At 42.3% G+C, this 24,691-nt stretch overlaps 1 protein-coding gene across 4 annotated transcripts; it reads right to left on the reverse strand.

Moving 5' to 3' along the window:
• Positions 1 to 1,766: 1,766 nt before the first annotated feature.
• On the reverse strand, positions 1,767 to 24,605 carry ORC1 (origin recognition complex subunit 1). 4 transcript variants are annotated; one of them, XM_079982444.1, is made up of 18 exons: positions 24,421 to 24,605; positions 24,090 to 24,183; positions 23,236 to 23,360; positions 20,023 to 20,189; positions 17,952 to 18,333; positions 15,997 to 16,294; positions 14,654 to 14,755; positions 13,848 to 13,946; positions 12,745 to 12,940; positions 10,684 to 10,790; positions 10,195 to 10,296; positions 9,493 to 9,664; positions 8,491 to 8,598; positions 7,897 to 8,046; positions 6,960 to 7,079; positions 4,321 to 4,487; positions 3,584 to 3,671; positions 1,767 to 2,120 (listed from the first exon to the last, which is right to left on the reverse strand). In XM_079982444.1, the coding sequence occupies exons 1-18, from the start codon at positions 24,596 to 24,598 to the stop codon at positions 1,926 to 1,928; spliced, it is 2,850 nt and encodes a 949-aa protein (XP_079838570.1). In that variant the 5' UTR covers positions 24,599 to 24,605; the 3' UTR covers positions 1,767 to 1,925. The 4 variants fall into 4 exon arrangements, with proteins under 4 accessions (XP_079838570.1, XP_079838571.1, XP_079838572.1 ...); XM_079982445.1 differs by having other exon boundaries at positions 13,848 to 13,926; positions 14,637 to 14,755; XM_079982446.1 differs by having other exon boundaries at positions 24,402 to 24,494.
• Positions 24,606 to 24,691: the final 86 nt, after the last annotated feature.

A 24,691-nucleotide genomic window follows, 5' to 3' on the forward strand; every position in this document is an offset into this window, starting at 1 on the left:
ATTGCAGCCTAGGAGGTATTTTCAGATTTCCAGCTGATGTGCCTCCAGTGCCTGTAGCTACATCAGTTTGGCCATTGCTGAAGGTTGCAGGTTCAATTCCCAGCATCTCCAGTTAGGGCTGGGAAAAATTCCCTGCCTGAAACCCTGGAGAGCTGAATCCGTGTAAACAATACTAAGCTAGATGAACCAATTGATCTGATTCGATGCAAGGCAGTTTCCAGTGTTCCCTCTTACTACTGAAATGCTGTGGTGGAACCACTTATTTATGTTTTTTAAGCAGTTACTTGAAGAACCATTGTTTTTTACAGTATTGAATCGTACTGTCCAGTTTTTTAAAACAGCAATTTCTGCTCAACAGGAAAATACTAACCAGCTACCCACTTCAACAATTATGACCATATAGATGTGATGGCAGTGCATATATTCACCTCCTATAAAACTCATCCAAAAGGTGTATAAAATGCCATCTAGTTTCCTCTACTGCTGTGAAATCCTGTAGTGGTAACTTTTAATGTTCATAACATCACAGCCTGTTTACACCAGGAGTGGAGAACTTTTCACAGCCCAATGCCCATTTTCCTCCTGGGGCCACATGGCAGCGGTAGGCAAAGTCAGAAGAAAAACTGGCAAATGTTACCCTTGTTGAACAGGCTAGTTTCTATACACACTCACACATCTCTCTGTCCAGACAAGGATGATACATTCTCAGTTCAAGGCAGGCAAAACCACAGCCAAGAGCCAATGAGCACCACATTCAGCCTTCAGGCCAGGTTCACCCACTTTTGTTTTAATCTAGTGAGCTTTTCAAAATTTGTTTATCAGTAGTGTCCATGTCATGGAGTATTCAATGAACACAGAGGCTCACCAGGCAAGGGACCATGTCACAGGTTGAGGAGTGCTAAAATGCTGAGGGAGAGGAAGACGTAGAATTGCAGCGGTAAACTGTCTTTAATTTAGGGTGGAATTGAAAAGGAGAATGAATTTATATTTAATTGGCTAAGAAGGGTTGCTGAATAATTGTTTAAAATAAAGGATGCAAAAAGGGGAAGGTATGGGGAAGTCCGGGAAAAGAGGTTTATGGAAATAAGGTAAAGAAAATATGATTTTTTGTGTTTGTTTTTATGTTGTTTTTGTGTTTGTTAAAAATTTGGAAATTAATAAAAAAAATTTATTAAAAAAAAAAAAAGGGACCATGTCACAGGGTGCATCATGGCGCATGCTAGGCCGTGGCCCACTGAGATGATCCATAGTGCTGGTGCTAGGGGCAGCCCAAACAACTGACAAATTGATATTAGCACTTTGCCTCCAACCACAATCTGAAGTATATTTGCAAAATATATTTCAGATGTTAGCGTCAAGCAGTTTGCTAACATGGATGTCAAAGAAACTTAGGTAGCTGACTGACATCAAGTCAGATTGTTTCTCCACCTAGCCCAGTATTGCTTTTGTATGTTGACTGGTAAACAACACACACAGGATTTCAGGCAGAGGCTTTTCCAATTAAAAGGATCCAGTAGCAGAGGATTTGAGTTTCCAGGGGCTAAAGCTGGGACCTTCTGTACGCAAAACCCTGGCTCTATCACTGAGCTGCCATTCCTTCTTCAAAATTCTAGTTTGTCTCAGCAAATTAGTTGTTGAAAACCAGGGAGTAGATGAAAGGTAAGAAGGACAGTGTATTAGCTCATAACGGAAGCTCCTGATCAGAAAACCCCCCCTGCTAAATTGTGCTTTAGGAAAGTTGAAAGATGTTTAATAAAATGGAAACCTTCTGAACAGTTGAAGAAAACAGATTTATTTTAGAAGAGTGCAATTACAAATGCTATAATACAAAGGTATATGAAAAGAAAATTCAAAACAAATTAAATAAACATGGAAGTTCAAGCTTTAATCACAATACATGTACCAATAACGAGTGCTCTGTTGCTTTAATCTTCTTTGAGGGCATACATGATATCGTCCTGGCTAACATTAAGTCGAACTCGCATGTGGATATATTTACTATTAGAATCTGTTAGCAAGAGTCTATAGGCACTAAGCCGTGACACAACTGCCAGTGCATCCGATACAGTAGGAGTTTGCAGGCCTTCAATTCTACTCAATGCAACATGCTGATGAAATATCTAAAGAAACAAAAAAAGGGGAGGGGGACTTGGTTTATGAAAACACAGGAAGAATCAAAGCGAATAACTGATCTCCTTCCTTTCTTGGAAAAGTATGGAAACCAATGAGTTATATACAGTGGTACCTTGGGTTACAAACACCTCGGGTTACAGACTCTGCTAACCCAGAAGTAGTACCTCGGGTTAAGAACTTTGCCCCAGGATGAGAACAGAAATGGTGTGTTAGCAGCAGGAGGCCCCATTAGCTAAAGTGGTACCTTGGGTTAAGAACGGTTTCAGGTTAAGAACAGACCTCCGGAACAAATTAAGTTCGTAATCAGAGGAACCACTGTATATAGTTAGAGCTCAATAGTAGTAGAGCACATTTTCCCTATGCATTTAGTACTGAGGTTCAATGGTGAACAATTGCTAATAGAATTCAAACCAGTACCATTTTATTTTATACAACATTTGTTGTATATTCTGAACCACAAGTTTTTAAATAAGTTCCCCACACTGAGTCTGTGACTGCTTTATTATTACAGCCACCATCCAGTAAACTGACTTGTTTTCAACATCAATGATATATTTTGGAAAGTGGTTTGTCTGTCCATCCATCTGTTGTCAACAAGTTCACACACCTCTCAAGGTATTGCTACCAAACACAGCACAAGGATTTCCAAGATGGGGGTTGCAGTTGTCAATGTTTGGACACCAGATACCATTTTGAATCAAGATGGTGGACCAAAACATCACTTTGGCATGACTTTGCTCATTTTTTTTGGCATAGGTTCAGCTGCCTCTGGCAATATCTTTGCCAAACTCGGCCACAGGGATTCCCAAGGTGGGGGTGCCAGACTTCATCACTATTTGAATGCCAGGCACAATCTTGAATCAAGATGGCAGAACCAAATGCGATTTGCCTGATTTTTGGCATGGTGATCCACACTCACAAATCGATTATCCATTTAAATAGCACATTTTTTCCCCACTTCTATAAATTCCCACACAGTGCCAGGCACTCCCTGCTAGTATAAAACAAGTTTATTAGTTTAAATAAGGTAGCTGAACAGGAAGAGGTTAAAAAAAGTGGCCTGGATATTCTTTTAATGTTATTGCTGGTTTGATTTCTGTAATTTTTCAATTTCACTGTACAATTGCAACATCTGAGCTTACCTTTTAGTATTATGGTTTTACGGTATTTGAAGCTTTGTGACTTACATTGTATATGGATTGTTGGAAGTCATTTTGAGAGTCCCCCCCCCCCCAAGAAGAGACATATAATATTTTAAACTAACGAAAGCAAAAAGCATGGAATTTTTTGTCTATGCATATATGTGAACTGTAGCCTACGTATACAATAGGATAAATTGCAATTACCTACATATGTGCATAGCAACAGTCAAAGGTGCACTCTTTGAATATAGCTAAAGCATTCTGGCTGAGATAGTAAACAAATTCAACATGCAATATTTTTAGATTACCTGCTGAACTGTAGACTCTTCCAGTCCTGACCTGCGAAATTCTGCAATTGTTGCTTTTAGGAAAATTTGCTCATACAGTGAAGCGTTCCTGAAAGAGAACAAAAAGCCCCCAAAGCTTAATTAGTCACATATAAGATTTTACTGTGTAACAGATATAATTTGGCTTGAAAAGCAGTGTCTAAACCTCTGATGTAACGGTATTTGCTTCTAGAATATGTGTATACAGAAAGTTTAATTAACCATACGTCTGAAAGAACTACAAACACCCAGCATACAAAGGTTGTTTATTTTGTCAGAAGAGAACTTTCTGTAATTTGCAAAGTTTTATTTTACAATTGCAATTCTCAGTGTCGCTCTATCCAAATAGAGAGAGAGCGCACCTGTATCCTAACATCTGAGCTTCCTAATTTGGCCACTTTCAACAGCGTATCAAGCAGAAGCTGAAACAAGGATATGAGTTGTACAGGTTAGCACAAACTGGTTTGACATGTTAGTACTGAACCACTAAATTAGTTTTGCTATGCTAAATTTTTAGAACACAATTTGTGCTGTGGTAGCCATTAAATCAATCACTGGAATTTGCTTCAAATTAGATGCTATAGAATAATGTGCTCCCCATACAGATGCAATCATTGTATAACAAGTTCATAGGTGGCTGCTACAGCATGATAATCAGAATTTGCTCTCTGGGACCTCAGGCAGAGAAGCTACACAGCTAATGTACTACTGTACATTACCGAATGGCATGTATATAAGGGGATGAGAACATTTCATCTATGGCTTCCATAATGTGTGCCATGCTGACCAATCCACGGACACTTTTCTGATTAGGAAATTCGCAGATCTCAGCGGCCCTTCTGCAGATATCAAGGCAACGTCTTGCATCACCAGATAAAGCTGCCACCTAAAACAAAACAATAAAATTTTAAAACGACAAAGTTGTTGCAGTCTCACAAAGCATAGTGCAGTTTTTCAATGTTTCCTTCCGAAAAAGGTAATAATCCTTTCTCTGTCTTCCTGTCAGATCAGAGCAGATGCAGGAAGGGGGAGGAAGGAAGTAGATAACTCAATTAACTCTCCCCACCAGTTATTCCATCCTCCATTAACAGGCACTGCTGCCTCCTTACTTCTTTCCACATCTCTGTATGAGGCTTATAAATAGCCACCAGGAGTCTGGGGCCTCCTCTTGACCCCACCCTCACCGTACCCACCTGCAGCCAATCCGGGCTAATTACAGTTCAGGCGACTCACAAGAAAGCAGCTGGTTGAGCAACTTCTTTCCCACATTACATTTATTATTGGATTCTTATTCTTTCCTCTTAAATCCCTTGGGTTTTCCAGCCTCTTCCATTCACCCTTGTTAACTTTGCCTCTTTCACTCTTGTTGTAATGCCCTCAGTTGAAATTGTCAATCTCACTAGGAACAAGGAACTGCCTTTTTGCACATCTCATTTACGTGCAAAATAAAAATATACGCAACCACTACTCAAATGACTTTTATATGATTTTCTGGCCAACCACTGCTAGTCATTTCAAACACAGGCATTTAGAATTCAGACAAAATAGAAAATTCATGTTTGTTGCCCATGTGGTCTCTTTATTTCTGGTGGTTTAATTTATTAAGGCCAGTGCTAATTGCCACCAGATTTTCAAATACAGTGGTACCTCTGGTTATGGACGCCTCGAGTTACGTTTTTTCGGGTTATGAACGTTTTTACCCAGAAGTGAATGTTCCGAGCTCTCGGAGGCCTCGCCGCTGCCTGGAGCCAAGCCCGGACATCCGCGGGGCCTACGGAGGCTCCACGATTGGGCTCCAGCCATGGGAGCTCTCGGAAAGATGAGCCTGGGCCGAAAAGCCCTTTACCAACCCTTGCCCCACCCCCAGCTGTAGCAAGGTGGGTGGCGCCTAGCCAAGTAAGCCCACCTACCCTATGGGAGGGGGGAGTGGAAAATCTTGGGATTCTGCAAGGGATTTTGGGATTTGTTTATGTGAGTCTGCCCTGTGCCTTTGTCTCTGCTTTGCTCCTTCGTTTGGGGGACTTCTGGGGGACTCTGCCGTCTGCCATTGTTTTGGGGATCGTGTGGAGCCCAGTTCAGCTACTGGCTGATTGTGCGACTGCAGAAATGGATAAAAGCCCCCCATCCAAACAATGACTATCATCAGTGCATGTAAGAAAAAAAATAAATGTTAATTTTTTTCATCTACAATGCTGTCTTATTTATTTTATTGTACAGTACACTGATTATTGCCTTCATTTTATGGATCAATGGTCTTGTCAAATAATAAAATTCGTGTTAAATTGCTGTTTTAGGGGGTGTTTTTCATTGTCTGGAATGGATCAATCCACTTTTCCATTACTTTCAATGGGAAAGTGCGCTTCAGGTTAAGAATGCTTCAGGTTAGACACTTCTGCTTTTGAGATGAAGGCGTAAGCAGACACGCTGAGGAGCTCTGCAGCAAGAATGAATTTAATTCTAAATTATATACTGGAAATGTGGGAGATTACAAGGGGTCAAAAACCCCGAATGTATTGTGCCATATTAGAAGCAAAAATACTTGTCTTGATGAATTGGAAGACCCACAAAAAGATCCCATTGAGCACATGGATTGACAATATGGACAGACTAGTTACCTACGAACAAATCACATATTGACGCAAATTAAGAATGGATAAATATGAAGAAATCTGGAAGGAATACTTAAGCGATAAGGCGGACAATGGTGGGAAGTAGGGGGAGGAGAGGTGGGGAAATATTGTTAAAAAGGTGTAGTTATAGGTATATCAGTACTCAAATCTGAATTGTTAAATTGTGTTATTAGTGTTATTGTGGTTTTTGTTGTATATTTTTTCTGGTTGTTGTTTGTATTGAAAAAATGATTAAATAATAAAAAAAGAATGCTTCGGGTTAAGAACGAACTTCCGAAACCAATTAAGTATTTAACCTGAGGTAAAAGGTAAAGGTACCCCTGCCTGTACGGGCCAGTCTTGACAGACTCTGGGGTTGTGCGCCCATCTCACTTAAGAGGCCGGGGGCCAGCGCTGTCCGAAGACACTTCCGGGTCACGTGGCCAGCGTGACATCGCTGCTCTGGCCAGAGCCAGAGCCGCACACGGAAATGCCGTTTACCTTCCCGCTGGTAAGCGGTCCCTATTTATCTACTTGCACCCGGAGGTGCTTTCGAACTGCTAGGTTGGCAGGCGCTGGAACCGAGCAGCGGGAGCGCACCCCGCCGCGGGGATTCGAACCGCCGACCTTTCGATCGGCAAGCCCTAGGCGCTGAGGCTTTTACCCACAGCGCCACCCGCGTCCCTTTAACCTGAGGTACCACTGTATAAAAACAACATAGACATGCCTGTCCGTACACCCAAGTTTACCTTTCTAGAAACAAGCTGAATTGCATCCTCTTCAAATGCTTTCAAATGGGTCATCCTTGATGAGACAATCTGCTGTAACTGTTTATAGGTATATGGCTGGAAGGACATTCTGGTAAGACCCTACCAGTGAAGAAAACAGTGAACATTTAATTGCTGGTACATCTCAAGAACTTGCTTAACACCCAAAAACATGTTTCTCCACTGTGAGCAGAGACGTTTCAGACTGAATTCTGACATTTAAGGTGACAGCCAACAGTGTTTATAGCCTGCTTGCAAAACAAGACTTCTGGTTGCATAGATGAGTTCTCCCCTATGCAGCCCCACCTCCACACCCCAAAAACTAGCTCCTAAGGGTTGGAAGAACCTCCAGAGCAGATGCTGGGGGTGAATGGAGGCTGCAGAGGGAGCCCCTGCCATGTCCACTAGGCACAGCATTGGATCTCACTCTTATTGCTTGCCACCTACCTTCCTGCATGCAAGTGGCAGAAGCGATTCTTATCTTTACCATGTCTGACCATGGTATTCTGCTCACAAGACAAGAAAAGAGGCATATCCAAGTACAAAGAAGTTATATCTTCATGGAACCAACAAAATACATAGCATGGCCAACTGTCAGAGGTGATGGGAGTCACAGGTTGTCCATTCCATAATATATAGATGGTCTTAATGCAGCTATCCAAACAAGACTGACAAACCCCCTGGCTGCTCCAGTGCGTGTGTTCAGACACAATTCTGGACATTTACTATAGTTAGGGAAATTAATTTGTGCATCTGCTGCATGCTAGTACATGTAGCCTGAGTATTCATGCATCACTCCATCCTTCCTCTGAGTGATCAATGGTATCAGTTAATATCCAAGGAAATTTACCAACGCTCTGATCTCCGGACACAATAAAAAATTCTGCATAACCACAGCAGTAAAGCCGAAAATACATACCAGCCTGCTAGCTACTCTGTTCATCATAATTCTCTCTGGCAAATCCATGGTGTTAGCAATGGCCAAGACAATCAGTTTGGCATCTTTCTTGGTTGGCCAGTCAAAGAGGTTGTACATCACATTCTGTTTTCGGGTCCACAGGAGATCAAGCTGGAACACGGAAGAAGGGATGACAAAGTTACAAGCTCACATAAAATGGTCTACAAAATATGTGGGAAATCTGGTTTCAATCACAGGTTTGAACAGATTTATGTAACCTTGGGCAAGACTTGATCTGTTACAGATGGCCACATAAGGGGGATACAGAATAAAACACAGACATAGCCAGCATTTAAATGTACATTGTGTTGTTTTAAAAAATTAGGTCCCTTTACCTTCTCTACATATAGCTAAATGTACAAAATGGGGATGTTTCCTTTTTGTCAGCAATAAATTTGTCCTTGCAGAACAAACAACCTCCTGGGTAGCTGAATCCCAAGGCTGCAATTAAGCCAGTTTCATGGTACAGATCAAAAAGGCAACAATCCCCTAGTTTTGGAATACATATACATCAGGTTAAATTTATTTCTGATGCTATACAAATCCTAGCATTACCTCATCTACAACAAGTATTACGGTTTTCCTTTTAGGTCCTCGCTTGCAGAATGTCTTCTCCAGCAGCTCAGCAGCATGGACTGCAGTTGCCTTCTGGCCTGTCAGTAACTAAACACGATTAAAAAGATGCTGAAGTTACAACCCAGCAATAAGTAGTAACTCATTCTGTTTTACCAATAGCACAATCCTATACCAATAGCACAATCCTATCCATTTCATATGTGAAATCCAACTACTGTATCTTAAAACTGCAAGCTGTTTTTGGGGTGCCTTGGCAAAAAAGGCAGCATATAAATGCAATAAGGTAATGATAATAAAAAATGTTTTCGCAAGCAAGCTGTAGAATGAGAGCAGCCTTCGCCAACCTGGTGCCCTCTAGATGTTTTGGAGTGCCAGCTGGATCTGATTTGAGTTGTAGTCCAAAACATCTAAGGGCACCAGGTTGACAAAGGCTGAATTAGTGGGCTAGTAGTGATTGGAGTAAATGGGACGCAGGTGGCGCTGTGGGTTAAAGCATCAGCGCCTAGGGCTTGCCGATCGAAAGGTCGGCGGTTCGAATCCCTGCGGCGGGGTGCGCTCCCGCTGCTCGGTCCCAGCGCCTGCCAACCTAGCAGCTCGAAAGCACCTCCGGGTGCAAGTAGATAAATAGGGACCGCTTACCAGCGGGAAGGTAAACGGCGTTTCCGTGTGCGGCTCTGGCTCTGGCTCTGGCCAGAGCAGCGATGTCACGCTGGCCACGTGACCCGGAAGTGTCTCCGGACAGCGCTGGCCCCTGGCCTCTTAAGTGAGATGGGCGCACAACCCCAGAGTCTGTCAAGACTGGCCCGTACAGGCAGGGGTACCTTTACCTTTTTAGTGATTGGAGTGCTTTTTCGGTGGAATTGTTTTAGCTCCCTCTTCTGATCTGCAGAGGTAAGTCAAGCATAAGGCCCATCTGCTTGAGCAGTTTTAGTTAAAAGACTTGGAAAATCTCTTCCCAAACATAACAAAACATGCACTCACGTTCAAGATCTGCACGTAGGCTTGATGGGGATCAGTCAACTTCATACCATTGATCTCTATACACTGGAAAGACGGTAACTCATTGTTTTTGGCTGCCTGCTCAAGACAACGAATGACCTCATGAACAGTTGCTGTTTTACCTGTTCCAGGAACTCCAGAAATGTACATGCACCTGAAACAGGAAGAGCACCTATGTTGTATACATGTAAATCTGAAAGGCAGGGAGAATCCTGGATCCTATGTTCCTGGTATAAATGTGGCCTTACTCTACATTAGCCCAGCTTTGCCTGCTAGGACTTTAACCAGCTCTTCGGCACCCTAGGCAGAAAGTCTCTCTCTGAAACCTTTACTCAATCTATATAATACTATTATTAACTGAATATGCTGGAACTTGAACATGGGAGCATCTGCATATGAAACAGGTGCTCTGCCACTTTTCTGCACTGGACTTAATAAGCTCTCTTTTTCTCTCTCGAGGGTTCGAACCCACATGTATCTTTTAAAAAGCATCTGCCTCTAAGCACAGTGCCACAAATAAGCTTTATTATAAATCTCGGAAACTGTTTACTTTTTGGGGGTGGGTGGGGACTGGCATGATCTCCACATTATTATTTTTTAAATGAACCCCAGGTGTTCACAAGCAGCTGTTATGCTTCTCACTCATTTGAGCTAATCCCGCTCCCTCCCACCTAAGACACTCACCCTCCTGTCCCATCAATGAGTTTGCTTTCTATAAAGTTATAGATATCCTGGAACTCCTTTTCACGGCAGGGCAAGGACTCTGGGACAGCAGATACATGCAGCCTATTTAAAAGAAAACAAAAGGGCAAGAGGGTTACCCAAGTGCCTTGTTACAAGCTTCTAAATCCCAGAAGAGGTAATGAATTCTTATCTAGATATGCAGAATACTCTAAAGAATGATTATTAGGGCCCCGAGACTAAAAAAATATAAAATGAGATTGAAACTGAATACTGAAACCAAGTTTTCAAAGACTTCTCAATCAAACATGAAACTAGGAAGAATGTGACACGGAATACTAAGTATGAATCTATTTAAAAGAGAGAAACATGACTTGTACTGGAACCATAAATACCCTTTACACAACCCATCAAAAGTAATTCCCAGTTCTCCTCACTTTATATATAATGTCCCCCCCCCCTTTGCTAAATATGAAGAACCCCTCACGTTACCTTATCCTAGCCTCTTCCAGCACATTGCCAGGCTTCTGTGTGGTTTGATTTCGGCTGCGGATTCTGGGGGTAGCATTGCGTGGGGTCTTGGGGGTTCTTGGCTCAGGCTGCAGAGAAAACTCATATCCATAAATATCAGTGCTATTGTTTTGAATATCAGCCAGAGCACAACTGGTCTCAAAATTTGTATACACCAAACATTTAAAGATATTAAGATCCCAAAATAGTAGAGATACACTTAGGTTTGCAACCAAACTTAAGGAGTTAGTTAAACAGGGAAGCAACAGATTGTTTGTTTGTTTAAAAATGGTATGAGAAATTCTGGGCCTGTCCATATTGGAGAAAAATATCACACCAAATGAAAACCCTATTGGATATGGCTTGTTCTGTTAATTTCCTAACTGTGCAATCCTATACGTGTCTCAACTCAGAAGTACTTAGTTCAATGGAGCTTATTTCCAGGTAAGAGGGGACTGCAGACTAACTTACCATTCATCACATTTACTAAGGTAATAATGCTCAGAATGGAGAACCAGTTAAACATAAACAGTTACCATATTTTTCGCCCAATAGGACGCACCTAGTTTTTTTTTGGGGGGGGGGATAAAGAAAAAAAAAATTATTTCCCCCCCAGGTGCGGGGCTGGGGCGGGGGAAGTCCGAGCTTTGCGAAGCGTAGAGCTGCGCGAAGCCCGAAGCTTGGGGCGTGCTGAGCTTAGCGCGCCCCATGCTTCTGGGTGCAGGCAAGCTCTCCGCTAGCCATGGGAGAGCTGCGTCTCCCACGGCTAGCGAATAGCTTCCTGAAGCCTGGAGAGCAAGAGGGGTCGGTGCGCACCGACCCCTCTCGCTCTCCAGGCTTCAGCGAAAGCCTGCATTCACTCCATTCACAAACACATTTCCCCTTCATTTTTGGAGGGGAAAAAGTGCGTCCTATAGGGCGAAAAATATGGTATATATTTATTTTAAATAGGATGCTTTTCTTTCTTCTCTGTTTTCTAATACATTCGCAAAGCTCCCGAGTAAAGATATTTATAGATTCAGATATATTTTAAATTTATTTAACTGGTTAATGTTTATATTTTATTATGCTTGAAAATCTTGAAAACAATTTAAAAGAAAAAGCAACTGAATGTAGTAATAAAAAGTAACTAGGGATTCTATAGTGTTTTGAAATTGTATTGCGGCTTAAGCTTTTCATTGTATGCCAAATAAATTTTTCAGGTCTTTAAGGCACCACAAAGCTTTGCTGGTTTTGCTGCAGCAAACTAGCATGGCTAAGTATTTCACCTTTATCCAAAAGTTTGATTTCAAGCAACAAGATTAGGTAAGAGGAAATAATGGGTCCCAAGAAAGAATGTTGAGTCCTTCCTCTCTGGAGTAGCTCAGTTGGTTGGACCATGGTGCTGATAACGCCAAGGTTGCAGGTTCGATCTCTGTATGGGACAGCTGCATTTTCCTCTACATTGCAGGGGGTTGAACTAGATCATGGGTAGGCAAACTAAGGCCCGGGGGCCGGATCCGGCCCAAGTGCCTTCTAAATCCAGCCCACGGATGGTCAGGGAATCAGTGTGTTTTTACATGAGTAGAATGTGTCCTTTTATTTAAAATGCATCTCTGGGTTATTTGTGGGGCATAGGAATTCGTTGTTCTTCTTCTTTTTCAAAATATAGTCTGGCCCCCCGCAAGGTCTGAGGGACAGTGAACCGGTCCCCTGCTGAAAAAGTTTGCTGACCCCTGAATTAGATGATCCTCAGGGTCCCTTCCAGCTCTACAATCCTAAGGTCCTATGAACACCTATGTGCTATCTGTGGCAAAGCTCAGCGTAATAAAACAAAGGTGGTTTTACTTTCCCCCCAGCAGAGAGTCACAATGCAGAGAATGGCGCCCATGCTTCCATGTCATTATACAGCTAAGAAACAGAGCCACTGTCTTCACAGATTGCTCTCAGCTACTACATTATGTTCTTGAGCACCCAAGCTTCTGAACAAGGCAGTTCACTAAGTTCATACAACTGCTCAAAGTAATTAGAGATCAACAAAAAATGGCAGAAGTCTCTACTTACAGTGTTGCTTGGACCCTTGGCAGGAGTCCCAGCAGCCGCTTTCCTTGAGATTTTTGGAGTAGACCTTGCTTGCCTTTTAGGTGTACGGAGCACCTTTAAGTCTTCACCTTCATCATCGCTGCTACTTGAAGCAGAACTTTCCAAGGGGAAAATGTCATCCTCTTCCTCTTCATCCTTCTCAACTGTATTAAAAAAACTTAAGGCAAATGGATTTATCACCTCTTATGTCCTGTACACTAATGTGTTTTAAATAATTGCAAGTTCTTTGGTCGGACGGTATCAGCCGAACAAAAACTGAGGCGGCCGTGACAGCAAAGATCAATACTTTTACAATGATGGTACAGTTTTGAGAAACCAGAAGAAGAAGAAGAAGAAGAAGAAGAGAAGAAGGGGGTGATAACATTAAGGTACACCCCATGTCCACATCAGCTCTAGACAAAAAAACAGAAGCGACATGAAATTTCTCATGGCAGATCCCAAACTCTTGTTCTAGAAGTGAACTCTGTGTTATTGAAAAAAGCTACAAATGGCCATCTATTCAAAGATAGCTTAATGCAAGTGTGGGAAACTTCAGGCACCAAATGCAGCCCCTCCAGCTCTCTCTGATCTGGTCCTCAGGGATTCTTCTTAGGCCACCCACCTCACCAGCCTTGCTCCACCCTCCTCAGGTGCTTTTGCCAGGTAGAATGTGCCCTTTAACTGTGAAAATGCTTCTTGATTGCCTGGATGAAGTATGGAGAGATGTGGGTGGGTGTAGAAACCCCTGACTTCTTTGTGGCCAGAATGTAACCTACTGTACAAAGGCATGAGTCACAGCCGGTGCCCCGTGGCTGTGCCCCTTTTGCCTCTGGTCTTCCACCAACACTGGAAGGTAGCTATCAGAAGAGTCTCCATGAGGAAATGTGGCCTTTAGGTTAAAGCTGGGTTACCCTCCCTGGCTTAATATGTGTGTGTGTGTGTGTGTGTGTGTGTGTGTGTGCGCATACAAGTGCACGCAGAAACACTCAGACAATCCTTGCACGTTCATTTCTGTAACAAAGCAGGCTCCCCTGGGCTGTGAACTGCCTGTAGCCAAACCGTCTCTAAAAAGAATACATTCTTACCTAAGGTGTTTTGCAATGCGGGCAGAAGTCGCCTGCACACATTTCCTGCGTGAACGAGGAGTCAGCGCTGGGCTCACGGCTTCTGGTTCTTCACCCAATCTGCAAGGGAAAATGGGAGGCTTTTCTGACTTCTTCATAGTGATAAGACACTGTGCCTTGATTGACAGAAAGCACTAGCTTTCTGAGTTCCCATCGATTGTCACTTCAGCATCTTACTGTAAAGTTTAGCACCACAAAAAAGTCAGCTATAGAATGCACACAGTGAAGCCAATATTTCTTACTCTGAGCACTTCAGCTTAGGCATGTAGTCTAGAAATCAGTTATTGCTCAGTGATCTGGTTCACACATAATGACAAGCCAAACTATACTGGGGCCATGCAAATGTGCAGTTTGGACAACACACTAAGCCAAACACTGGCTTAGCTCAGCAAGGTGCAAGAGTAAAAAAAAAACACTGGGGAGGAGCAAAGTCGCTGCAGACTCCCCTCCAGCAGCCCACACATTTGTGCAGTGTTGCCAAAGCAGAGCTGGGCATACTGTGACGTGTGAACCCAGGCAGCATCTATATTGGCTGAAGGAGGGTCATCCATCCATGTTGCCGGTTACATGATACAGAAATTACCAAACCTCTGTATACTATATTGTCCTAGATATGAATTTATACACATCATAAGTAGAACTGATGTAAAGCTGCAGTGATATATTTTTAAGCCTTCTTAAAATTTCACTCGCTTAATAAAACAGAAGGGGATATTCCTTAGGGCAAACAAATAAAAGATCCACAAACACCTCTAAAGATCACCCACCTTGTCTTTGAATTGACCTTAGGAATGGCTGCTTGGCTCTTTGAGACTCTGGATTCTTTGGCTGCCTTGCAAATCTTATCCTGTTTGTTTACATCATTTGAACTAATGGGAAAGAAAAACATAAAACATGCCTCTAAGAGATTTTTTGGGAAATAAATGTTAAAATTCATTTCCGTAAATTCTCCCTGGTTTTACCATAGGAAAACATATTGATGATACTGCGATTTACATTTTTAAAAATTGTATCCCAACTCTGGGATCACTTTGCAATGAAGGATGGGTTAAAATATTTCAAAATAAATACCCACAAGCAGCCTGGCTCTTGAGAATAGCACCCTATACATCCTTTCCTGGAAGTAAGTCTCAGTTGAATTCAGTGGGACTTACTTCTTACTAGACTGTGTAGGGTTGCACTGTCCATTTCCTAATTTTTCATCCTTACCTTTAATGCCTTTTAAATATTTTCTGAGTAGTTGCTTCAAGAAGGAAATAGTCAATGTGAGTAAAATATACTTTACATATAAAACTATCAAAATACAGTCGTACCTTGGATCCCCAACACCTTGCAAATCGAATGTTTTAGCTCCCAAATGCTGCAAACCCAGAAGTGAGTGTTCCGGTTTGCGAATGTTCTTTGGAAGCTGAATGTCTGACGGGGCTTCCGATTGGCTGCAGGAGCTTCCTGCAGACAATTGGAAGCTGCGTCTTGGTTTCCGAACGTTTTGAAAGTCGAACGGACCTCCAGAACGGATTCTGTTTGACTTCCGAGGTACCACTCGGAAATACCTGTTTTCCGTAAGATGGAGAAGCAGAGTCTGGAAGGCTTTTTGACTTCAGAAAAATAAGTGATTTGGATTTCTCAGTATCGACTGGTCAGAATCACCTTGTACATGAGGTTTTTTAATTTTTCACTCTCTCTTTAAACAGCAGACCCATGTACCAGATCATAAACTAATATTGGAAAGTCCCAATTTCCAAAAGCATTTTGTCATGCAGCCCAGAGAGTTGCTCTACAAGATCTTCATCTTAGTCACTATGTCTAACTGGTCCTCAGCCAGCATGGCTGATGGACAGGGAGGACAGGAACTGTAGGCTACCCCTGTAGGGCAGGTGCTATTTGTATCTTAGATTTATTATTACTGCTAAAAATTAAACCTTTTTGAACGTTTATCGATCTGCTGCACAAACAAAAGCAAATTAATATTAATGTTCTCAAGCAAAGGTTTTCTACCTCAAGAATCTTTGTCTCTTATTTCAACAGAATTTTTTTGTTAGATTAGTGTATGTCACACAGATGGCCACATTTAAGGGTTTGGGACAGAATGCTGACACTTGCAACTTACTCTGTGGCATTCCTTTTCACAGCAGAACTCCTGGCTTTCAAACTTGAAACTTGGTCACTCTGGCAAGGAGATGATAAGTTTTTGTTGGGTCTTTCAGACTTTCTTCCCAGTGGTTTGATGTCTGGGAAGAGGTCTCCCTCAGCAACAGCAGCACAGGGTATTTTTGGAGGAGAACCTTTAATGCCAGTAAATGTCACTTTCCGTTTGAGGGCAGATTGCTCCAGAGGCTCAAAGAAACCATAGTCTAGAAGCTCAATCATATCTTGCTCTGCCAGCACTCTTCCAGGTTTTGTTGGACCTAAAATCCAAAAGTAGCAAAATGAGTAAGTTTTTAGCAAGGCAACAATCAGTTTAGAATTCACATGTGCCAGATGGTCTACCAAAAGGTTTTCCTTTGGTTAAGAGAACTCAGTTAATACAGAACAGAACTTTCAAACAGGTTGGCTGCAATATGGCTCAGAGTTCAACCACTTTTTTGCTTTTGGAAAACAAATAGGTTTGTGGGGTTTTTACTTAGCACACTTCATCCCACAGTTCCTAGCAACGCAATCTCATTATTTATGTTTCTATGTCCAGTACAATAAAGTGGCAGGGCAGAATTCTATTCCCTCTCAATTACAAGCTTCCAAACCTTTATGGCAAAGCAACAGAAGCTCCACTGTTACCCCACAAAATCAAGATTGCTCTTCTATAAATGATATAAAACTGGGTGCTAAATAAGACATAATCCAACATGACACAGATTCCATGTCAGGTATTTGATTAGCTTTATTTGCACTGAACACATACAACTGCGGTCATAAATTTGGAGACCACCACTATTGACATTATTCAACAGGGGCTCAAAACATTAGTTTTGATTACAAATCTATGATTCACCACCACCACCACCACTTGAACAGGCATCCAAACTGAGGTAACATCAGTTGAACAGGAATTAACTGCTGGGTTCAATTCCCAAGATGTGAAATGCAAGCTTTTTTTTACCCAGTTTTGGGCCATTTCCCCATCCCCATCCCACCTTCTGAAAGGTCCTCTCACACGCAATACATACCTTTCAGGGGACATAAATCGGTAGCAGAAGTGAGCAGAAAACAGATGATTTACCCCTTGTCTGAGTACAGCACTGGCTATCACCTTTTGTTAACCATGGTTCCTACTATCAAATGTATTAGCTACTTGTGACAGAACACCTGTTTTCATGACTAAGGTCCAATCATGAACATGTCCAGTTCAAGGATCACAGGTAGTCTGACTCACAGTAGCTTCCTCATCCAAAGACCTCATGACAGTATCTACACGATGGGTAGGCAAACTAAAGCCCAGGGGCCGGATCCAGCCCAATCGCCTTCTAAATCCGGCCCACAGGTGGTCCGGGAATCAGTGTTTTTTTACATGAGTAGAAGGTGTCCTTTTATTTAAAATGCATCTCTGGGTTATTTGTGGGGCCTGCCTGGTGTTTTTACATGAGTAGAATGTGTGCTTTTATTTAAAATGCATCTCTGAGTTATTTGTGGGGCCTGCCTGGTGTTTTTACATGAGTAGAATGTGTGATTTTATTTAAAATGCATCTCTGGATTATTTGTGGGGCATAGGAATTCATTCATCCCCCCCCCCCAAAAAAAATAGTCCGGCCCCCCCACAAGGTCTGAGGGACAGTGGACCAGCCCCCTGCTGAAAAAGTTTGCTGACCCCTGATCTACACCAAGCAGGAAAAAACCCCTACCATATCAGTTTCTCCCCCAAAAACTACCAAGCAGAACAAGAGAAATATTATACCATTTTACCACATTAATTCCTACTTTAGAATTGTTCAAGGGTATTTAGACTTATAATCTTTACATCACTATTCATAAAATTCTCTCTCTTCAGCCCTAGGTAAAACATTTGTCAGCTTCCAGAGCTAACAATGCTTTTGCAGACAAAAATATGTGCAAGATCATTTGTGAACATACTATTCAGCTGCAGTTTTTTCTTTGCTCCCGGAGTCTCAGTGCCAATGGCTAGTCTTTGGGAACATCTCTGCTTAGAGTGCGAGGATTTGGAGGCAGAATGTCTTGATTCTACTTCCATCATGGCGGCGCTGCTTTTTCTTGTACTTCGAGTGACCTTTTCGGTTTCTACTTCCAGAGAGCAATTTCTGCGTGAAGGAGTCAGGTGGTGCACGCTTGCAAAATCAGTGTTGTTGTTTTTCATTTTCACAGAGTCTTTCAACTCTGCCAGTAAGCTAAGAGGCAGTGGTTTAAACTTTTTTCCATCCCAAGATTCTCTTACAAAGAAAATGTGTTCATCATTTGATAGGTCAGGAAATGCTTCCAATGTGGTCAGTGGAATAACCTAGAAAGGTAGCAAAATATCAGATGATTATTTGTTCAAAAGAGTATATTCAAAGCTTAAGAACCGTGAAAATATGATGCAATCAATACAGCAAAACTTTCAATAGATCTTCAGTGCTATACAGTGGTACCTCGGGTTAAGTACTTAATTTGTTCCGGAGGTCCGTTCTTAACCTGAAACTGTTCTTAACCTGAAGCACCACTTTAGCTAATGGGGCCTCCTGCTGTTGCCGCGCCGCCAGAGCACAATTTCTGTTCTCATCCTGAATCAAAGTTCTTAACCTAAGGTGCTATTTCTGGGTTAGTGGAGTCTGTAACCTGCAGCGTATGTAACCTGCAGCGTACGTAACCTGAGGTACCACTGTACTAAACTTCTCCAGTTATTGTTTAAAGCATAACAATGACAAAAGGAAAGTTTTCCCCACACACCTATTAACATTTTCTTACAATAACGTAAACTCCTATCCTTAGAATTACCTTTCTGGTTTGAGTAATGGCACCAACTTGCAGTTTTCCTAGGACATAATTCTGTCTCTTACTATTACTGAAAAACCCAAAGGCAGTGGTTCCCAGTCAGCTAAGTACTGCAGACACTCTGTTTTCCAAAAGCCAAGTCATGAAACCCCTACTTCTGAAAATACTGATATCTCTGTGGTAGTTTTTGCTATGTGAATGGTGCCACCGTCTCTCCAATATGTCCCAGTGCAAAACCGGGCCACGTTCCCTCGTGAGTCACATGGTCCACACGAGCATGGCACACCAAAAAAGAATGTCCCCGACAGTTGACAGATATGTGCCACGGACCCCAGGGGTCCACAGACCCCCAATTTGGAACCAGTGCTATAAAGGGTGTATGTGTGGAGATTTCATGATGGAGGAACTGCCACGTTCTAAGCCTGCCAGCAAACAGGGGGCAGGGGGAACTTTTTCTTATTATTGCCTGCCGTTTTGCTTCCCACCTACCACTCCCATAAGCACCAATTGGGGAGCTTAGTATTCTGTGGCTCCAAGTATTGTGTAATCTACTCCAGCGCACACAGCTTTGGGACTATGGCCTTGCCAAAGTTAATCTAATTGCCATAGTTAATCTAATTAATCATAGTTAACCTAATTGCCCTGTATGCTATGTACTAGCTGTTTAGAAAACGAATACTGAACAAACCCAATGTGTTTGCATTTAGATGGCGATTCATTTCCAAAGTTCAGCATATATTGCTGGTAAAGCAGTCTGCAACACTTCAGTTCAAACAGCCTCAGAAGTGAGATAGAAACCTCTGCCTTCTTGCTAAGTCAAAGTGAATATTTTGGCTCATGGATTACTTGAACTTCTCCAAGAATACTGCACTGTAAGGTTATCAGCCAAACAAACGCCATATAAGCATCCTGTGCCACAGGAGGGGACAATCAATATTTCCTGAAGCTGTAGGTAAGTCAAGCTGCAATGCCAATGGAAGACTATGAACTCCACTGGGATTCTTAGGCTCGTTTCTATGGCTTGCTGTGCCCAGATAGCAACTAAGCATCAACCCACACACTTGCTATTACAGAGGCGGCCAGCCTCAAAGATTAAACCCCTATGGATTCCCCCACCCAAAAAAACTTTTCAATACTATAAATCTGCATTATAACATTTCAACATACTCCCAAGGAACTTCCTCCTCTCTTGCCTTCTAACACATTATGTACATACTGTGACATTGCCAATGATATGTGTAACTGTTATGTCAGTATCCCGTTCAGGGTTTTCATTCAAAAATATCTCCTGTAGATCCTCTCTTCCCATGGATTTCCGTTGATTGAGAGGTATTTCTAGCAGGCGGGAGAACCACTCCACAACTGCACGCTTTTCATGAGTACCTGGAGTAAGTAAAAAACCCCACACAATTCAGATCTGGGATGGCAAGAGCACTTGAAGCCTTTTAGCAGTATGATGCTTTCTTACGTTTCACTAAATTAAGGAGAAAGTCAACGGCAGCAGTCAAACTTGGTATTTTCAGGAAAGGCATTCAATATCAACTAGCCCCCACCCCCAGCAGCCTTTATGCAAGCCTTGTTAAAAGGGGGGCAGATAGACACATGGATTTTGGAATCCTGTGTGAAACTACCACCCATGTGGTCCCAAAGACACCCTCACACAATAAAACTCATAACAGGAAAACACAAGAAATTTATTGGATAATAATATCAAAATGAATTTAAAATGTATATTAGGACTATTGTTGAACAATATTTGTAAATGAATGGAAAAAAAATGAAGAAGAACAATTATATATAAAATGGACAAAGACAATGCGAAAAGTTAAAGACGACATAAAAAGCCAGAAGAAGGAAGGAGAGAAGTCAGCTTGGGAGAGCAAGAACAAATGTGAAACATAATGTATGTGTATGTATAGTATGTAACTAAAAATTCAATAAAGATCATCGGGGGGGGGGGGGGGGAAGACACCCTCACACAAAAGGATCTTAAGCTGAAGTCAAACTGACTGCTGTTCTGTCTGTGTGTATCTGAACCCTTCCAGTCTAGGAATGTGTACCCACACAAAGATTATAGAAAAATAAAGGATTTATTACAAAGGAACAGTCGTACCTCAGAAGTCGAACGCTTTGTGAGACAAATGTTTTGGCTCCCAAATGCCACAAACCCAGAAGTGATTGTTCCAGTTTGCGAACATTCTTTGGAACTTTTTGGAAGTCGAATGGACTTCCAGAATGGATTCCATTTGACTTCCGAAGTATGACTGTAGTTTTAACAATAAACCACAGCAGCATACATTTGCAGTACTGGGCACACATGTGAAAACAATATTCTAATGCAGGCATAGGCAAACTCGGCCCTCCAGATGTTTTGGGACTACAACTCCCATCAACCCTAACAGCACAAGTGGTCAGGGATGATGGGAATTGTAGTCTCAAAACATCTGGAGGGCCGAGTTTGCCTATGCCTGTTCTAATGCAAGCACATATCTAACTTACAGAAATAAGGGTTCTAAACTAAAGGGGGGGGGGAATAGCTAGAGAAAATAGTTGCAAGTTTCTTCTCTTAATGTCTGTTAAAGTGCTCCTGAAACATGTGAGCAGATGATAGAAGAGCTGGAACCCAGGCACTGAGCTCAGGGTTTTACACCTGAAATTATTCCAGGTATTTATTAAAACAGGATCACAGGGGGAGACTTTCCCCCAAGTCTTAGGTTTGAAGTTCAGCAGTGAATTAAAGATGTTCTAGGAATGCACACAGAGGCTGCTCAGAGGAAGAGATAATCTTCAATCTTGCAGGTGATGCTCCTGGTCTTAAATAGACTTGAAGGAGATCCAGAAGTCTGTCTAGGTGAGTTGGCATAATGAAGGAGAAGAAGACCTGGGGGAATGGTCTTCCTGAGTGAATTAACTTTGAGAACAATGACTATGATTACTGTAGTTAGTCAGGGATGACTGACCCAGGTGGTTGCCCTGGGGGAATGGCCTTCCTGAGTGCATTTACTTTTTGAGAACAATGACTATGGCTTGAGGATGTCTGTGCCACTGTTCTATCTATTTTACATTTGCAGCTCTATCATATTCCCTGTTGGTTGAAAGAGCCTGTCTCCTGAGTCTGAAGCAGAGGCTTTGGGATATCATCCCACACCTGGTGCCTTTTGTTTAATAATAAGCTATACTACCATTATTGCAACCTGGCTTCCTAATGACTTTCTAGATTCTCATGACTTCAAGCATAAAGAAATAAACTATAGGACTGTACATAAGGTTAAGACAAGAGGGTCACTTCCTATGGCCATCTACTATAGCCAAATCCATCTTTGGTTCACTCCTGAACTCAGCAGGGAGGCTAACATTGAAAGCTACAAAACTGATAATGTAAGTCAATCTACGAAAGCAACATAAGCCATTTAAAACACATAAAGCTTTTTTAAAGCACATAATTTAAAATGCATTTTTGCAATATGGAAGTGTGTTCCAATAAAGATTAATAACCAATATAACATTCAACAGAAACTTCACAACCAAAGTTTCTTGATTTCTCATTCCCCTTGCAGGAATAATATATGGGTAGCAAATGTGGGTTCCTCTAGATCAGGGGTCTGCAACCTTTAAGACAAAAAGAGCCACTTGGACCCGTTTCTGAAGGAAAAAAACAACTGGGAGCCACAAAACCATTGCGACATTTAAAACAAATATATCTCCGGAGCCGCGATCTGATAGCGGGTGGGAAGGTGACGTCGGGACGGTGCATGACTAACGCACGCACTGCCCCCATGTGACGTCACAGCCAGTACAGCGCCCGCCACAGTGGGAGGTGTCAGGGCGCACAATGCGCCTCCTCCCCTCACTAATATCCGCCCTGGAGCCGCGGCAAAGGTGTAAAAGAGCCACATGCGGCTCCGGAGCCGCGGGTTGCAGACCCCTGCTCTAGATGCTATTGGACTATAATTCCCATCATCTTTGACCACGAGCCATGCTGGCCAAGGTTGAGGGTGTCCAACATCATCTGGAGCACTGGCTAACCCTAGAGTTATACCTTGCAAAGAGTGAGTAAGTATTGCTACTGGCTATCTTGGAAAAAGCCAAAATCAGAAATCCAATATACATAAAAAGTGTACACCAACATATTTTTTAATAAGAGGAAGCATAATGAATATTTAATTATTAAGCCCCCAAATTAGCATATACTGTAGTTAACTCCTATAACATATTTATATTGCATGGGGCCCCGAATCCTTTGTACAGTACCACAGATGTTAAGCTATAGCCCAAAAATACATATTTAACAAAAATTATGGTATCACAAAAGTTGCTTAGCTTCTCTATTCTTCTAATTGTTGTTTGATCAATTTTTTATAAAATAAATGTTGAATAGTGGTGTGACATCTTAATTAGAGCTAGAAAATAATAATAAAAAACCACTTACCATCTTCATATAACTTTAAAAGTCTTGCGACAAGGAACTGATCCACATTCTCACCTTCTATTAAAATAAACTCCCCTGGGAAAATACAGATGTCACTGACATTTTTCGATTTAACAGATATCCCCCTAGGAGATGAAGGGTATAAATTGACTGCACATTCTTTACAGTTAAGGAACAACACTGAAGGCTGACCGTTTAATGTGTAGTCATAACCATGTTGACTCAGAAATAAGTCTACCTGAATACAGTGGGTCTTTCTCCCAGGTAAATAGGGTTAGGATTGCAGCCTTAATCTTTACCTCTATTACCCCCCACCCCCAATTTACATTCCAGATCTACATCCTTCAGCTTTCAGAAGCTGCTTCTTCAAACAATTATACCCTTTCTTCCTTATTGCTTCTTATAATTGGAATTAGTTCACAGATCAACATAACACTGCTCCCTCTCTTTCAAACTCTCCTCAGAAGAACAAACTTTTTCATAAAGTCTGGATTTAGCCATAGCCCTCACTCCCTAAATATGTAGTACTTCCTCCCCAGTTACTCACACTTCCTTCTTCCTCCCTACTATCTACTCAGTCAAATTTAAGACTGTAAGCACCTCAGGGCAGGGGCCTGTTTTTCTTACTTTGCAAACTGCACGCACACAGATGGTGCTACATAAGCCCATTCCACTAATAATAATTACAACAGTATTGTTACATAATCACCTTTTAGTACTCCATTAATAATGAAATCCACTCAGCCTTATGCAAAACATAATTTCCAAGTTTGCAAGTTTATGCTACATTTATACACTGGCCTCAAGCCTACACAGCTTACCCTCTAACGATATACAGACCAAAGAATACATACCTGTAAGAGGAAAGCTGCAGCTGCTCGTCTTCAGATATAGCTTTTCCAAGCCACGAGTAGATACGCTTTTTCTGGTTTCTCGTGTTCATGGTTTCTGTGAAGAAACAGAAATATGAAGGTGCAAAGATGCAAAATAGGTAAGAAAGCCGATTCTCGAATTTTTAATCCGTTTCCACCCCACCCCAACTCGATTCTTAAAAGAATCCACACAGAAACCAATGCACGTGAGGATGGAGGGCGGGCGCCTCTGCAGCCCACCCGCAGCTCTCCCGCCGTCCGCTGAACTATGGCATTGACACTCCGATGTCGCACCTGGTTCGGACTACCGTACCTCGCCGGCGAGGCCACAGCTGCTCCACAGACCCGGAGAGCGAGATTCTGCCGCGGGACCCAGTGCGGCGCGCGCGCGGTTCCTTCCCTACGTCAGGATGAAACTTCGCGCCAAAGCAGACTCGCCCCGCCCTCTGAGAAGGAGGAAATGAGCTGCTGGTTAGCGCCGCGGCCGCCATGTTTTTTTCTGGCTAGGCGAAGCTCGGGAAGGGCGGCTCTTTTGCCCACTGCTAAGATGGCAGGCCGGAAACCACTGTAGGTGCGGGAGCCCG

The sequence above is a fragment of the Podarcis cretensis genome (genome assembly GCF_951804945.1).
Source record: "Podarcis cretensis genome assembly, chromosome: 6".
Classification (NCBI taxonomy): Eukaryota; Metazoa; Chordata; class Lepidosauria; order Squamata; family Lacertidae; genus Podarcis; species Podarcis cretensis.

Excerpts from the sequence above, each read along its gene's own strand:
- ORC1 (XM_079982444.1), bottom strand. The coding sequence starts at position 24,598 with ATGGCGGCCGCGGCGCTAACCAGCAGCTCATTTCCTCCTTCTCAGAGG. Across the intron at positions 13,947-14,653 it reads AAGGTCAATTCAAAGACAAG|ATTGGGTGAAGAACCAGAAG; the intron begins GTGGGTGATCTT and ends TTTCCCTTGCAG. Across the intron at positions 2,121-3,583 it reads AAGAGTCTACAGTTCAGCAG|ATATTTCATCAGCATGTTGC; the intron begins GTAATCTAAAAA and ends TTGTTTCTTTAG.